The sequence below is a fragment of the Equus asinus genome, chromosome 5, assembly GCF_041296235.1.
Source record: "Equus asinus isolate D_3611 breed Donkey chromosome 5, EquAss-T2T_v2, whole genome shotgun sequence".
Taxonomy (NCBI): domain Eukaryota; kingdom Metazoa; phylum Chordata; class Mammalia; order Perissodactyla; family Equidae; genus Equus; species Equus asinus.
In genome coordinates, this window is record NC_091794.1 from 59,203,882 (window position 1) to 59,221,497 (window position 17,616).

The 17,616-nt window shown below is 42.8% G+C and overlaps 1 protein-coding gene across 14 annotated transcripts in view; it reads left to right on the forward strand.

Moving 5' to 3' along the window:
* The first annotated feature begins 500 nt into the window (after positions 1-500).
* The window catches only part of VEPH1 (ventricular zone expressed PH domain containing 1), a 212,598-nt gene continuing 195,482 nt past the window's right edge, over positions 501-17,616 (forward strand). For 4 of the 14 annotated variants that reach the window (XR_011503304.1, XM_014861910.3, XM_044770990.2 and 1 more), the window contains exons 1-2: positions 501-835; positions 8,436-8,729. Coding sequence is in view for 13 of the 14 variants with exons in the window: in XM_014861910.3 (XP_014717396.2) it covers positions 8,592-8,729 (138 nt within the window). In the remaining variant the exon portion in view is untranslated. Of the gene's footprint in view, positions 836-4,213; positions 4,662-8,435; positions 8,730-17,616 lie in introns of those variants that run through there. The other 10 variants (XM_070509601.1, XM_070509600.1, XM_044770991.2 and 7 more) reach the window with 7 other exon arrangements.

A 17,616-nucleotide genomic window follows, 5' to 3' on the forward strand; every position in this document is an offset into this window, starting at 1 on the left:
ACCAATTAATTTATGCATTAGAGGTTTGAGGAACATTCTCCTCAGAAGAGAGAGATGTGAGGAGGTGAGGAGTGATTGCAAGGGACCCCCTGGGTCTTAGGCCTGAGAGCAGGAGCTCCATATTTGGATGGTGAAAGGAAGTGAGTGAGCACTTTGGAGCGACACAAGAAAGAGCAGTGCTGGCTTGGAACAATGCCCTGCTCCAGCCGGCACGCTTCATTCGGTTGTTCAGTATTTCACTAGCAATTCCCGAAGCATAGTCAGACTTCCTGCTCCTTCCCACCAGCCACTTTGCTTCCCTTGTTGTATTTTTCTTCTATTATATTTGGCTTAAATACTATCTCATTCCACCATTTCGCTCTCTCCGTCCCTCCCAAGCCTTTTCGCTGATGCCTGCCTGATAAAAGGCCCCACATCTGATATTAACCTAAATCTCCCTTGATTACTTAAAGTGAGTTATTCATTAACAGAACCTAAATGACTGGTTGTTAGGCAAATCTAGTTCTTTCAAATGACTGATCTGCTCAGAGAAGTTTCTGTAAATCTCCTGTAGAAATAAGCAGAGCTTTGTGCCACTTGTGAGCTCGAAGCAGAAGTTTGGGAGAGGGAGAAGATACTATTTTGCCCATTCTGCAGGGTGAGTCCGGGGGAGGGAACCAAGTGTACCTCGGGCTTGACAAGCTGCACGGGGAAGTGCAGCTGTTGCCACAGGGCAGAGTCGGCAGAGGCTGCCAGGCTACCTCTGAGCGTGGTCGTGGGTTCCAGCCAACTTGCTCCAAACATCAAGCATTTTGCCTTCTGTTTCCTATGACGCCAGAGTTTCCAGTGCTAAGAGGTATGGCTATCTTCTTTCCTGTTCTTTTGTTCAGCAAAAACAAAAGCTAATTAAAGTAAATGTCAGAAGCTAGAGTGAGGCAAGGAGTGGCTGCGGGAGTAGGGCAGAGAAACTTCCAGGGGCTGGCTGATTATGCAGACAAAGTGCATTTGGGAGTTGTGTGTCTAGCCATGTATGCGTGTTTTTCACTTATTAGGGTAAAAAGCCACCTCTCTGTGGGTTATTAAAATATGTCTCTAGGCCTCAGGAACAGAAAAGTATGCTCCTAGATTCACAGAATGTGCATTCTTGTTTTGCTCCATAATAGTCTAGGCTCATTTCTGTGTCATACTTTTGTTTACCTCAAGAAACATTTTGCAACCAGGAAAGAAACTGGCTCTGACTATATGGTTTTCAAAGAAAATTCAACAGCATCATTTCAGTCCTGGGGTTGGCCAGTCAGCATTACCGTTTTAAAAATTGTCATTTTTAACTTGGATATTTCAGCTATCTTACAAATCATAATTGGATCTAACCACTCTTTTGTTCTTTTGAATACATACATAAATTGCTATAAGATCATGGTATGTATATATGTTTTCAATTTAAAGAATAGAAAAAATACTTAAGACATTACTTGAATTGGTCATACAGTTGTTTAATATATGGAATTCATATGTAAATAAAGATACATGTAACAATGAATTTTCCTTGTAATTTGAGAGTTTGGGTATGTTTTCTGGAGAAACAAACCCACAAAATTTGAATTAATTTTTTTTTAGCAAGATTTGTATCAATTCCAGAGCAAACATGACCTGAAAAGTCAGAATTCACAGGTGAAAATGCACACACCATGACATGATGGCAGGTCAAAATCCTCGGTGTAGAAAGACTGCTAGGCTTGAAGATGTTTCCCTCATTCCTGGTGAAGAAAAACATTTCCTATCTATTTGTGTTTCAATAAGTTGCAATATGTATTCAAAATTAAATGGTTTTGGAGCTCTTGCCTAAAGAGGTCACCAAACCTATTTCTGGTCTGCGCTTAGGGTAGTAAGCCTGCTCCGCGGTTAGGCTGTAGGGGCTCCAGCAGAAGCATCGGGCTGAGCCCTTGAGCGTTGTTTGGAACAACCCAGCCTCAGAGCCGTTCAGCAGAAGCAAAGTGTGGCAATGCGTCCCTCGGAGGGACCACGAGAAGCCGGGGGAACAATAGACATCTTGTGGGAAGGGCTGAAATGTATGCGGCCAATTCCCATGGGAACGCCTGTAGTTCCTTCACACTGTGTGAAAAAGATGCTCCTTGAAAAGAATCTTTAATCCTTTCTTTCAAGGGAAAATCTATCTGAGAACTTTATTGAAAGTTTCTAGAACCTAAATGGGTCTAAGATAGTCAGTGTGCATTTTTAATACAGATGAATAAAATGAGAATTCTTTGATGCACCGTAGTGTTGTTCAAAGCATAATGTAAATAAATATTACCATTCTAGAATTTTCTGAAGTGAAGAAACTAGAGACTCTCCTAACCTGGAGTTGGAAAGCTAGAGGATAATTTTCTCAGAATAAATTGGCCTCCTGTGTTAATAATGTTTATTGAAATCCCCCCAAAGAGCTTCAGCTTTTTCCACAGGTGCTATGGGGTAATAGCGGGGTGACTAAGTCCTCAGGTCTGTGTGCATTTTCATTTAGCAGAATCTACTGATGTGGAATAGAGCAAACCAGCAATGTTTTATTAGTGCCCACTGACTGTAGGTCACCTTGAAAAGTTGTAAGGAACATTACGCTCTGGTGCCCTGGAGAGAGTTATCCACGCCCTCCTCGCTAACAAGCATGGAGTGAGCACCACTCTCACAGGAAACTCAGGTATTTCCATTACCCAGCCAACTGAGTCTGAGACACACTGCCTTCCATTCGACTTCCACTCTGTGAAAATGCTCACTGCCGCTGTTTAGGCATGAGGCGGGTCGCACTGCAGTGAGACCGTCCCTTAAAAATCCAGAGACACATTCAAGACAGTGTATGAACTCCCCAGATTTAAGATTTGAGCAGAGTACAACCAGGATATAAATATGACACAAATGGAAAACACCTAGGTCTCTTTAATGCTGTGAACTCAATGTTAGGTGGCAGTATAGTAGTATGTTAGCTTTTAAAAAGTATAGCATGGGAACTTGTTAACAGAAGAATGACCTATAAGAAGAATGATATCATTAGGGATGTAATTGCTCTCCTTCCTGTCTGGTTGCTTTATGCCAGGCTCTGTGTTAAATGCTTTACGTAATCTTATCAAACCTCCCAACAACCCATATCGCAATTCTCAGGTGCAAGTAAGGAACCTGAGGCTCAGAGGGGCCAGTTAATCTGCCCAGGTTTACACTGCAGGTGACGGCGTGGCTGACCCCAGTTGGCTCCAAGATCCCGCACTCTTAGCACTCTGCTCTTCTTCCTGGATTCCCAATGTCCAATTCTGGACCCTACACTCTAAAAATGTGAGAAAATTGGATAAAACTAGTGATAAGAGCCGTTAATAATAAATAGAGGATGAAAAAGATGAAAGACTAACAAAATATAGTCTCTTCTATTAAAAGAGGAGACTTTTATCAGTATCTATAAGCCAGAAAATTACTAATGAAAGAATACACCTATTCGTGGATGACTGGCTTTTCCATTTTTATAAAGGAGACTTCAAGGGAACATCTCATATACAGATGGTGTAAAACCGATTTATCACCAGGCATCTAAGAAGATTTATGAGATCATTCTCCTGGAGCATATGACCTGGCTCAGTAGCAGGTGTGGGGTCCCCTGACCACACACCTTTGTGGGGCAGGATCCCCAGGGAGGGGGTGACATTCATAGTGTCTACGTCATAGTGATCAAGCAGAGGAATTTTTCCAAAGCACAGCTTCCCAGACAGCAGATATATAACCTGATGGGCAATCAAACTTCTACGGGAACAGACAAATAAGGGGTAGAGAATAATACAGTATAAAACTTTTTTTTAACGTGCCATTAATTACTGAAACAGCAAGGGAGAGTTCTAGTACCTTTTTCTCCTCTGAAGTGTCAATAGATTAAGCAGAATAAACATTTTCTCTAGTATTGCTGCAACATTTTAAAGTACAAATCTGACATATCTAGTTCCAGTGGATTTTCATGAATAACCTCCCAGCAAATAAAGTGGAAAAAAAGAGTGTATGCATTTTTGTTGAGTAAGTTTGTTCCATTTATAAGCAACTTCCTGCATCCTCAAACTTTTGATGATATTAACTAGAAGCAGAGCAAGAGGATCACTTCTTCAAGAGCTGTGACCCACACTGGACAAACGCTCAGTGTTTCAAACTGTGTGTGTGACATCTTGAGAGGGAGGGAGTGTTAATTAGGCCGCAGTTCTCTCTTCTCTGGGCTTTGTGAAATGGCTCCCAATAGCCACCCCGTTCACCTGCTCCAGTTCCTGTTGAAACCGTTTCCTCTGTGGGTTTTTTTTCTCCATTCTTCCCAGGGAAAGTATAGATTTTCACGAACACAGGGAGTTTTGTTTTCTCTGTTAAAAACAACTCTGCTTTACTGGAGCAGGCTTTATGTTTCGCCCCAGGAAACAGAGCATTTCACTCAGAGGTGACTCTCCACTGGGTGAGGTGCAGCCTGTCACCTGACCAGCTCTGGAGCTGCTGGTGGCATCAGGCTGCATTCCTTGAATTCTTCCACCCGGCTCCGAAATGAACAACTTCAGGTTCACTGAGCTGAGTGGATTCCACGGGCTGTGCCCTCGGAGTCCGCTGCCGGATCTCCCGCCCAGTCTCCAGACACACAGCTGAGTAACAGCAAGCGCGCCTGTGAGGAGTGGCACCAGGTAAAGCGAGTGTGGGGACTGCTGGGGCTCCCTGAGATGCGTCACGCTTGGTGTAGACTCGTTTCTCTTTTTGTGGTGTCTGTTTCTCTGTACTGAAACCTGACTTGTCGACCAATACCTACTTAAAAAATATGCTCCGAATAATGAGAATGTGTGCTTCCGATTAAGGTCCCTTAAGGGTTAGGGAAAGAAATTATGAGTGTGAAAGTTGGGAGTAAGAAGGAATTTTATAAGCCAGTTTTTGCAATACAGAAAGTACGAGATTTGGAGGCTGACCTACTTGGATGTGAATCTTGGCTCTTGGGTGTAACCTTAACCTCGCCAGTCCTGTTTCCTCTTTGGTGAAAATAGCTACCTGCAGGGTTGACGGCAGAACTAAGAGAAGAAAGCATCTAGCATAGAGCTTGGTGCGTGGAAAGCATCTGAGTGTGCGCGCATATATGCATGTGTGTGTATAGGTGTGTTTGTGTTTACGGTGGGTATTTCTGTGTACATGCGTGTAGGCCACAGGGCTATGACTTTCATGCGGGTGGGGAGTTTCTCTGAAGATGACATACAATTTGCTCTGGCTCTGACCTTCTCTGCTGCTGCAAATAGACCACCAGCAGGAGAAGCTAGACACCTGAGCAAAACATCGACCAGAGCTGCTGAAAAATGAATAACGTGCCTTGCTGATCCTCATCCAGAAAAGGGCAGTAAACTGCAGCATGGGGGCTCTCTTCCACGAGAACTGATGAGAAGGGAGACAGCTCAACGATTAGCACACACGCTCATGTATACCAGTATACACAGCCCTGAGAGGGCTTTGCCTGGGAGACCAGCTGCCTTCAATCCTGACTCTGGACTTTCTCTCCAGCTGCCCCTGGGCTGGTTATTTTGCTTGGTGAACATCAGTTTCTCATGGCATGGCATTGTCGTGAGAATTAAGTGACTCGATTGTTGGGAAGCACTTGGGGTAGTGCCGGACACGTGGCAAACACCCACTAAACATCAGCTCTTGGTGTCCTTGTTTTGCAGAGGGTCCTTTTACATGTTATCAACTTCGATCTTCAAAACAGCCTGATGCGATGGACTGGGCGTGCATTAGCCCCATTTTGCAGATGAGGAACTAAGGCTCAGGGAAGAGAAAAGCATGAACCAAAGGTCCCAGAGCTGCTGAGTGGCTGGGCTGGGTCTTGAATCTGGGTCCTCAGACAAGCAGCTGACTTAGTATGTACTCCTCACACGTGCATTGAATGAAATGTACTCTAAAAGGCCCAGCTCAAACAGCATGTCCCCTGCAAAACCATTGTACCGTCTTCCCCCAGACTTCCTTTTACAGTACCTAGGAGACTTTTCTCTGGTCATCCTTGAATTGTGGAATGTTTGGCACAAGTCTCATCTCTCCCGCCCCCACCCCCGGACATATGAAAGTTTTCACTTACGGCTGTGTGTTGAACAATCATGTTTTGCACACACTGGACACTCAAGAGTAACAGCTGAAGTTGGAAGCATGACTGTGGGGCTCCTCCCCAGGTGTCGTGTAAGTGTGGAGAGTAAAGAAGGAGCCCGGAAAAGCCTGGGGGGCTTCTCCCCACCAGAGTATTCTGCTCCTTCTCAGAGCTCTAGCTCTGGAATGTCTGGGGTGGCTGAATCTGCCTAAGGAAGTGTCAGATACTGGCCAACAAGCTGACGAGGTGAAGTCATTTCCATTCACTGTCTTCTTTTCCTGAATATTATTTCACTGAGACTCTGTCACTGCAAATGTCTGAGGGGAAGACAAAGTGTTAAGGGGAAAATTCAGGAAAGCATTGCCCTAATTTGTCTTATAGATATTGCAGTTCACCCTTCCACATTTGCCAGGGTGCAAACTACTCTGTAGGACCCTCACTCTGCTCTCTCCACACCCCCTGAAGCCTTCCCCACTTCTCTCCTTCTGTCCTCTTCCTCTAAGCTTCTCCTTACTGTGGTTCTCCTGCTCTCAGGTTGGCCTAAGTCCCAGGGCATAGCTGGGCAAGGATGCAGGTCAGCGAAGGAGGGAAGAGGAATTCATTTTCTTGCTTTATGACCCTGCCTGTGTCTTCACCCTCTAGTGTTAACAAGGCTCTGAGGGCCTTTACTCCTAGGAGTAGCCTCACTTGGAATCCACACGCTGTAGTGGTTATGAACTTGGAGCCTAGCACTGGACTCTGGCTCCAAACCCCAGCTATCCAGTTTACTAGCTGTGTGGCCTGAGCAAGTTAGTAATGCCTCAGGTTCCTCACCTGCGAAGTGGGGATGAAATAACCTCACACAGTTATCATGAGGGCTAAATGAGTTAGTATTTGTAAAGTATCAGCACAGTGCCTGGCACACAGACAAGCATACGTAAGTGTCAGGCGTTATTTTTCTAAAGCTGGTGAATAGCACCAAAGTTGCGTGTGGGTTATACTATCCTTGGAATCCCTTCCATGGCCCACAGATTGCACCATTTGGAATGCTACTGATAGCTTATTTCGTTGAGGGCCTGGTGAGGGATTTGGCTTGTGTTTGACACCATACTGCATGGAGAGCATGTACCTTTGAACTGTAAAATTGCATTCAGCACAGAAAGGCATTCCCACGCGATCCCTCAGAGAGGAAGACTGCCCAAGGAGGCAGCAGAGCCCCTCTCCCTTTTCACACTTGTTCTTGGAAACACATTCAGGGTGAACTGCTGGACAGAATCGCCTCTCGCTTGTATTAAATGACTCTTGCTCTCACTGTCTGCGTACATGGCTGCATTTGTAAGTTACCTGCCTGTATGTAATGACTCCACTCCACTGTTAACCGTGGCAGAAGACCAGTGGCCTGAAATCAGGAGAACAGCACTGCCACAGCTACCATGGGGCCTTGGGGAAGTCATTGAATCTCCTTGGCCATTAACTGATTGCTAAGGTCTCTACCAGTGCAAATGGTCTGTGGTTTTATTAGCCCAGAAGGGAGCTGATGAAAATAATCAGATATTTAATTTGTGCCAGTGCCCTACTCTCTGTGGACCGCTAATTGAGTAAGAAGTACAGCGGGACTTCATTATTTCAACTGTGGGAATGGGGAGATTGCCTCACCCGCAGCCCTTCCTCTTCAGCCTGCATTGCACTGCTATCACTTGCAAGTTCAGTGTTCAAGTTCAAGTTCACACTCACGTTCAGTAGAGAGTATCTGGCTTCATACTCCTAGGCAGAGTCCTTTGTTTCACTGCTACTCGTTTAGAGAGTACGTAAGAATAAGGCGAGTATTGAGATCACCTTCTGGACAGAGGGTCGGGGCAGCTTCTGTTGTCAGTATGGGAAAGAAACCCCGCCAAGAAGGTGAGCGCCGGTCTCCACACCCAGAGAAAAGAGGACACCAGGCAGCGGGTCCAAAAGATGTTTCTTGTGTTTCTTCTTTCCTTTCATTGCCCTTTTTTGTTTGGTTTTCATGGGAATCTGTTTGGGGAAAATCTGGCAAGTGTTGGGCCTGTTTGTTGCTTGTCCACTTGTTTCCTTGTGGCACGGAGAGAAGGACAAGGATATGGAAAGAAGAAAACTAAGTGTGGGATTTAAGCTGCTTTTTAAGGCTCAGATTAAATTCTGGAGAAACCTAATAATTTTTGACAAGACTTTTTGAGACAAAAATAAGGAAAGAGCTCGTTTGAAGATCATCAAGCCGGGATCTGTTACTCTACATACATTTCCAAATGTCTCCTTTTTTTTTTCTCTGCCGGGCCCCAAGTTCACAGTCTGAGCTCACGCCATCCTGCTAATGGCTATATTTTGTCATTTGTTTCTCTTACAGAGAGTGTCAAAGAAGACCTGAAAGTCTGGAGAAAAATGACATTTCAAGGAATACGGCGTATACCTCCTGCTACGTGTTTTTGTCCTATTAACCTCTGATGACGGAAACATACGGCCCCGGGCCTACAGAAAGTCAAGGATTACCACATTCCTCATCATGCATCAACTGTTCAGGCTGGTCTTAGGACAAAAAAATCTTTCACGAGCTGGAGACCTCTTCTCCTTAGATGACTCTGAGATTGAAGACAGCCTGACAGAAGCTTTGGAGCAAATTAAAATAATTAGCTCATCTTCAGTAAGTAAACAAGTTTTTAGACTAGATCTTTAAAATCACCTATTCTAGAGCCAAATGCTTGTACATATCTTGGGGGAAAGGATCCTTGGAGGGGAAAGGGAAGGGACGACTAATATTGGTTTCTCAACTCTGCTCTGTGGTTTAGTTTGGCGTCTAAGAAATAACACCAGGGAAGTCACTGACTTAGGGGCAGCTAGGCTCACTCACAGAGGCCAGAACTCTAGAAATTGCAGGCCAGGGTGGAATTCTCACAAAAAGCTTATCTAAGGGCTGTTTCTGCATCCTTGAAATAACATGGAGAGGTGAGGGGGCGTATCTGGGGAACAGCAGACCTGCCAAGCTGCACAACAGCGTCAGTGAATGAAGCAGGGTGTGCTGTGGAGGCTGAATAATGAAAGAAGGAAGGATGACACCTCCTGCCATGCAGGGAATATGAGACAAGGACAAGGATCACTCTGCTGCCAGAAGTGACAGTTGCCCAGGGCTTAAAAACGTGGACTGTCTGCTTCTATATCTTCTCTGTTTTATTTATCTTTCCTCCACTCCTTTTTTGGCCACTCTCCTTATTTAACTTAACTCACCCATTATTAGCCACCAGTGTGATCAGACAAATTTAAAATCTCCAACACCCCTCCCCCTCTTCTGCTCTCCTCAGTGTTGGGATAATATATTCTGAAAGCACTCCCAAAGAGGGTGGACGTGGAGTGCCCTGCATGGTTTGATGTTGACCTTCTTGGTCATGCTTTGACCCTCCCTAAGATTGGTCCCATTTCAAAGGCCAAGGCCACCAAGCATCCTCTGGCATCCTCTCAGCTCAATAGCGTTTGCCAGCGCTTGACACAAACACCCACTGGGCGGAGGAAAGAGAGGTAACTTGAGCCATAAAATACTGCATTAGCAAATGTGTGCCTATTTCAGAGATAACAGCTTTCTTCCATGTTCTAATGAAGAGATGTTTAAAAGGCATACTAGCAACCAATGTGGCTTCCTCCTCGAGCCTGTCAGCGTGTTCTCTTGTTGGCTGCCATTAACACGCCAAATCCTCCCACTGCCCAACCACTCTTCTCTGCCCAGGTAATGTCTTTGACAGCAACTACGTGTCCACATTTTTTCCAGAACATGAATCAACTTTATCTGACTCAAAATACAAAGTATTCCTGGTACATTTCCACTTTCTGGGTAGGATTTGTGTGCTATTTTCAGCAGCCCAATCCTTCACACTCCTCTGGAAATAAATTGGCTGAACATGCCACTGTTTTTCATTTAATCTAGTAGAAAATCTTTCTCTAAGTTCCCTGAAGCCTATTTCCACTAGAGGTCACTAGTGTCAGTGATTTCTTTTGTTTCCTTCATCAATTGCTTGGTCTCACAGATGTCAAATTCAGAATTTTAGGACTGGTGAGTTCTGTGTCCCCACTTTTTTTTTCTTGAGGAAGATTAGCCCTGAGCTACCATCTGTGCCAATCTTCCTCTACTTTGTATGTGGGATGCCTCCACAGCATGGCCGATGAGTGGAGCAGGTCTGCACCCGGGATGCAAACCCACGAACCCTGGGCCACCAAGGCAGAGCACATGGAGCTTTAACCACTTGGCCATGGGGCTGGTCCCGTATGTCCTCACTTTTAACCATTAAGGCTGGCAGGTCCCTTGTCATCAGGAGCCTTGTCCATCCTTTAAGCCCTCTGATCAGCATCCCCCAGGCCAGGTCTGGAGAGCCAGCAGTTCTCCTGTTCTTTCAGCTGCTAACTTCTTTTTTTTTTTCATTTTTTTTAAAGATTGGCACCTGAGCTAACAACTGTTGCCAATCTTCTCTTTTCTTGTTTTCTTCTCCCCAAAGACCCCCGGTACATAGTTGTATATTTTTAGTTGTGGGTCCTTCTAGTTGTGGCATGTGGGACGCCACCTCAGTGTGGCCTGATGAGTGGTGCCACGTCCACGCCCAGGATCCGAACCAGCAAACCCCGGACCACTGAGGCAGAGCACACGAATTTAACTGCTCAGTCACAGGGCCGGCCCCTCTACTAACTTCTATCACATCTCACTTCTTCCACTTCTGCCAGTAACCAGGGCATAGAGCACATGGGTGGTAGAATAAAAAGAATCATTTTTTAAGGGGCTCATGCACATCAACCTAATTTTTAAATTTGCTCCTCAATTCTAGTTGTAAACTTCTCTCTGTGTGGAGTTCCCTCTCACTCTCCATTCCTCTAAAGGCCGGCTCAAGTTTCATTATTCCTGGAATGATTTCTCGTGGTTCTAGCTCTTAGTGATTACTTCTTTCTAAAAAGACATAATTGCCGTTTTGCATTATACTCTGTCATTATAGAAAATTATCGATTCGTATAACCTCAAGTGCCATCTCTACATTACAGAATCCCAAATCTGTGTTTCGAGCTTTTACATCTCTCCCTAAGCTCCAAGTCTACACTAGTTGATGTCGATCACCTCAAACGCAATATATCTAAATTGAAAGTGATCACGTTTCTTCGGTTATACTATCATTTTCCTAGAGCTCCTCATTTGAGACTGAAGTCGCTCTTGGCCCCTCTCCGTCCCTCTCTCCTTCCCCTGTGCATTCTGTAGACATTGCCTGAGAGCTGCCTCCTCCTCTGCTCCTTCTGTCCCCATTCTGCTGCTGTCACCCGGGCTCAGGCCCGCAAAACAATTGATCTCCGTGCTTTTGGTCTTGACTTTCTCTAGTTCAATCTACCAATAGTTACCAGATTAAACTTCCCAGACCAGGTTTTATTACATGTCTCTCAATTGTGCAAAACCTGTCCAGGAGGCTTCAATGCCCGTGACATTCAATGACCGTGACATTCAATGACCAGTGCCAGCGACTGGTCCATGGAACCAGCATGCGTACTTACTCATGGCTACTTCCCCCTTCCTGTGTCACCTCCTTTCCTTATGACCAGGACCAACTCTTCCTTTCAGTCCTTTCCTAATGACCCTGAATCTTAGTTATCAATTCCACTTCTTAATTTCTCTTTGGAAACATAGAACTGAAGGGACCTTCTAAATCATCTGTTCAAACTTCCTTCCAGCACAGAAATACCTTTTATAGGATTCCTGACAAATAGGTATCTTCTCCTTCTGCATTCACAATGATGAAAATGTAGTAGATTTCTGATATTTTCTCCTGCTTCTCAATTTTCCTTTGATAGATTTCCCCTTTTCATTGCCTGAAGCCTTGATGGGGCCTTCAGTTAAGGTTCCCTACCTTGCCCTTGCCAGGGGAGTGGGGAGGGAAGGAGTGGGGACACCTGCCCCAAGCCATGCTAATCAGAATTTCTTTCCCAGTAATTCTAGGAAAGAAACCAGCAGAGGGTGATTTATCATGTTGATGGTGCCCCCAAAGCAGCAGGCTTTTGGTTGCTGCCCCTCCACCACCATAGCCGCCTCAGTCACTGCCCATCTAAGGCCAGGTCCTTCAGCTTTTCCTTCCAATCTGTGAGCCACCTCATACCTTTCAATTAGTCTTTTATGTTTTGCTACAGTTATCCAGACTCTTTCTGTTATTTATGTCCAGAGAATCCTAACTGACAGAGAGAGAGCTGTTCCACTGTTGGAAGTTCAAATTGTTCGCTTGCGCCTCCTTTTGGCCGGATGAAATCTCTCTCTTTGTGTTTTCTGTTTATTGTGCTTTGTTTTGTTCTTTGCCCCAACAATCAGAAGAATGTGACCTCTATTCCTACAAGAAGAACTTTAAACATACGAAGACAGTGTTGTCAGTCTCACCTCTGGCTTCTCTCTTCTCAGCTAAACATCCTTAGTGTCCTTATGTTTCTCATGACAAAGAAGGGGCCTTTGGCAGGGAAAGAAGACACCACATCACATTTCCAGTCTCAGGTCTGGAAACTCAGTTCTGTCAGTGCGTGGGAAATGCTACCCAAATCATGCTAGCCAAAAGTAAGACTCAAAAATATAAATTAGGATGCTGACTTATTGATCTACGATGAAGATTATAATTTATAACTGTCAGAAGTCTTGTGTGCTCCATGCTGTTCTTTCCAAGTCTATTTACCCAATCTTTCTCTAGACAAAAAATATGATTATTGATTAGCTTTCATCCTCCTCTACTACAATCACACTCCTGCTCTACCTCCCTGAGATTACATTTAACTCACCTACAGGGTCACCTGTGTGCAGATAGTATCTTGGAGTAGCCCTGTAGCAGGCTAATCCCACTTGTATAAGTGGATTTTTTTGGTTTAATCTTCAAAGGGCAAGCTTGTCTCCAGGTTCTCGGAGGAGCTTCATTGTAGCTCCCAATTACTGCCCACATTCTTAACATTCTGGTTACCCTCGGGGAATCTTCCTAATTTATTATTGTAATTTACCATTGCCCAGTACTTGAACCAATTGCTTGCAACAATTGCTGATACTAGTCAGATACTCTGTTTCTAAAATTTCTTGTCAACAGTAACATCACAGGGTTGGCCACATTTATCCTGTGATGACCTAAGACCTACAAGTTGAATCAATACTTGTAATAACATAACTTGATAAAAGGCCTAAGTGTATTATGTCACATTTTAAACCATTGAGATAATATTCTTGTCTTTAGGCCCTCATATTCATACCTTTTAAAAGCCATAATTCTATCTAATGTATTAGTAATCATTCCCAGCTTTGTAGAATCTGAAAATTCAGTAAGAAAACCTCCAATCTTTCCCCCAAAGTCATTCACAAAATAATTGTACCTTACCAGATTCCACTCTGCAGTCCATGCCTTCTTTTTCTACCAGTTACTCCAAAACATGGCTGGAAAATGTTTTGTCACTAGGTTTGGTTTGACAATGTCATTTCTCACTCAAAATCCTCTCCCAGTTGCTAAATGTGCCTTTCAGTTTTGCCTTTTCATTTCAAGTCCTTTCTAGACCACAGCTACCTGACAGTCATTTCTCTGCTCCCTTGGCTCTCCTTCCAGACTCCTCCAGCTGAGATTGTCTCCCTATCCTCTCATCTTCCTCCCACACTCTCAGCTCCAGCTTTCCCGTGATGTTCACTCATGCCTAATTGACCTACCCACCTTCCAGTTCTTTTTAAGATTTTTTTAACAATAAAAAATATTAAGCATACAAAAATCACTCAATTTAACAATTACATAAAATTGAAATCACCTGCATGTCTCTCTCTAATCCACTTCCCCTCTTTTCCTCCCAAAGGTAACCAGGATCCTGATTGTGGTGTTTATCCATGCATGATTTTATTCTTTGCTACATATGCATGGTTCAAAATTACTTATAGCATTTCGTGCTTTTAAACTTTACTTAAGTGCTGTCCTAAGGCTCAATATTATGTCTTTGAGGTTTAGCTATGTTGGTACATGAAGTTCCAATTCATTTGTTTTCGGTGGAATAGAGTATTCCGTTACAAGACTGGGCCACAATTGGTTTGTCTAGTCTTCTTTTGATAGACATTTACTATTTAAACAGTGCTGCAGTGAACATTCTTATAATTAGCAATTCTGGCAAATGTGCTAGTATTTCTAGTGTCTACAACTAGAACGAAACAACTGGTTTGGGAGTTTGGTATACATTCGACTCTCTGATATACCGCCAAACGGGTCTCCAATGTGGTCACACCAAATTGCACTCCCGTCGTCTACATACACGAGTCCCAGTGGCTTTATATCCTCACCAATGCTTACTTTTATTAGATTTTTTAAGTTTTTGTCAATCTGAGTGAAGCAGTATCTGATTGTTATTTAAATTTGCACCCTCATTATTAGGGACGCCGACCAGACCATTTTTTCATATGTTTATTTGCTATTTGCCGTTTGGGTTTCCTCTTCAGTAAAGCGCTTGTTGATGGTTTGGGGTTTTTTCCCTTTTGTTCTCTTTCTATTTTTCTAATGATTTTTTAACAAAGTCTTTCCTTATTAAGTTGAAGGAGTTTTTGTCTAGTCTTGTACTAAATGGTTGTCACCTCTGCGTGTCACAGATCTCTTACTCCGAATGTCGCTTGCCTCTCCCTTTTACTATAATAAGTCTTGATATCTGGTGAGACCAGTATCCCCAAACTCCTTCTTTAAAATTGCCTTGATTTGCTTTAGTTCTTTAACAATTTTATATTAAGCTTCTCAAGTTTCGTGAATAATTCTGTCAGTATCCTGACTGGAATTTCATGATATCTATACATGAATTTGAAGAAAATTAACATCTTTATAGTACTATCTTCTTATCTGTAGATGTTGTATGTCTATCCATTTATTTAGATCCTCTTAAATGTCTTTCAATAACGTTTTATGACTTTTTTTCCTAAGGATCTTAAGAGTCTTGTACATCTTCCTTTTTTTAGTTTGTAAGTATTTTATATTTTTTAGCTGAGATTATAAATGGCATCCTTTTTTAAAATTGTATTTTCCAACCATTTTTTTCAAGTGATTATAACAGAAATGACACATATAGTGATCTTATATCAGTAAACCCACTCAACTCTCTTATTAATCTTAATAATTGTTTATAAATTTTTCCACTTATTTGACAAATATATTAGGCACCTACTATGTGCCAGACACTGTACTGGATGCTGGGGATACAGGAGTGAGCAAAATAGACCAAAAAATCTCTGCCATCAGCCATTTAATTGGATGAGAACAGAGAATAAAATAATCGAGGGAAATCTGTCGTCTATTACAAGAGGGTAAGTAAGTGTTTTGTAGAAAATAAAAGAGGATGAGGATGGCGCATTGGAGTCTTGAAATCGTGCATTGAACAGAGAAGGGAGCACAGACTGAGAAGCTGAAGTTTAAGCAAAACTTGAAGGAGATGAGGGAGCAATACCTGTGGATACCTGGAAGAAATCATTTCAGGCGGAAGAGGTATTAGGGACAAAGGCCCTGAGGGCACCCTGGGAGGCCTGTGTGGCTGAAGCAGAGAGCAAGGCAGGAAGCTCATGGGACAACAGGTCAGAAGGAGTTGGAGGCTGGATCACGTAGGGCCTTGGGTAGCCATTGGAGTGTTTCAACCAGTGAAATAACATGATCTGACTTTCCATTTCTTGTTTTGAGAAGAGTCTGTGTGAAGGCACAGGTGGAATCAGGGAGGCCGATTAAAAGGCTACTGCATAATCCAGATAATAAGCCACGGAGACGGTAACTGTCATGGCACCATGAAGGTGGTGAGAAGGTGCAGATTCTGGATGTATTTTGAAGGTGGAACCAACAGGATTTGCTGATGTGGGTGTGACATGTAAAGAGAGAGAGAGAAAGGAGATTCAATGATTTTTGGTCTGAAAAACTAGAATATTGAAGTTGTCATTAGGTAAGATAGAGAAGACTGACGGAAGCACGGTTTTGGAGAGGAGGAGTAGGAAGGAATCAAGAGTTTTGCTGTAGACGTGAAGTCTGAGATGTTAGACGTCTGAGTAGAGATGTCGTGCAGATAGTTGGATATATGGGTCTGGAGTTGAGGAGAGAGGTCTAGGCTGCACATTCTCATTTTGGAACTCATCAGCCTTGAGACTGAATGAGATCACCAAGGGAGTGAATAGAGACAGAAAACAAGAAAGTCCAAAGCCTGAGCCCAGTGCTCAAATGTCGAGGCGATGAAAACAGACCAGTAAAGTAAACTAAGAGAAACTTCCAGTGAAGGAGGGAGAAAGTCAGCAGAGTGTGCCATCATGAAAGCCAAGTGGAGAAACTGTGTCAAGGACAGAGCAATGTCTAATGATGAGGACTGAGAATTGACCATTAGATTCAGGCACTTGAAGGTCACTGTGACTTGACAAAGGCAGTATCATTGGATAGATAGGGGTGAAAGCTGAGTTGGAGTCAGTTTAAGACAGAATAGGCAAAGATTTGAGGAAAATGAGCAGTAACAACTGTGCATTTTCCTACAAAGGGGAGCAGAGAAGTGGGGTGCTAATGAGAATTAGCAAGTCAGGAAAGAATTTTTTTAAATAAGAGAAACACATTCTTTGGAGTTTTTTATGTATATCATCATTATCTTAAAATAAAGACGGGGTTTTGCTGCTTCCTTTCCAATCTTGATGCTTTTATTTGATTTCTCTGTCTCCTTGTCCTGACTAACTCTCCAGAACCATGTCCAGTGGGATAGGAGAGCAGGCAGCCTTTTCTCATTCTTTAAAGGGAGATTTCTGCCTTTTTAATCTAAGTATAATGTTTTCTCCAGGCTTTTGGTTAATACCTTTTATCAGATTAAGGAGATTCCCTTTTGTTCCTGTTTTTGTAAGAATTGTTTAATTTTATCAGCAGCTTTTTCTGCTCTTTTAAGATAATCCTTTCTTCCCTTTTAATCTGTTAATGTGATGATTTGCAGTAATACATTTTTAAAATATAAAACCATTATTGCATTCTTGGGATAAAATAAAATTTGTCATTTATTTTAATACATTTCCTGATTTGGTTTGCTGTTTTTAAAGGAGTCTTGGAACGTAGAGATTGGCCTCTAATTGTCCTTTCTTCCGCTGTCTTTACCTAGTTTTGGTATCAAGTTATACACACCAGTCTCATAAACTGAGTTGGGAAATGTTTCCACATTTCTATTATCTACAAGAGTTTTATAAGGTTGAGATGATCTGTTCCTTGATTTCATGGAAAGCTGTAAACCTTCTGGGTACAATGAGTTTTTTTGTTTTGAGTACTTTTTTAAGTAGATCTTTAAACCACCGATTCAATTTCTTTGAAGAAAACTGGAAGAGTTTCACTTTAGTCACTTCTAGTAAAACATATTTTGTAGGAAATTATATATTTTATCTGAGTTTTCAGATTTATTGGCATAAAATTGTATTTTTTTTGTGTTCTGCTGCGTCTGTATTTAAATGCTCTTTTTCACTGATATTTTCTTTTATGAATATTTTCAGAGCTTTGTCTTTTTTTAAAAACTTAGTTTATGAATCATCCATATAGGATCTTTCT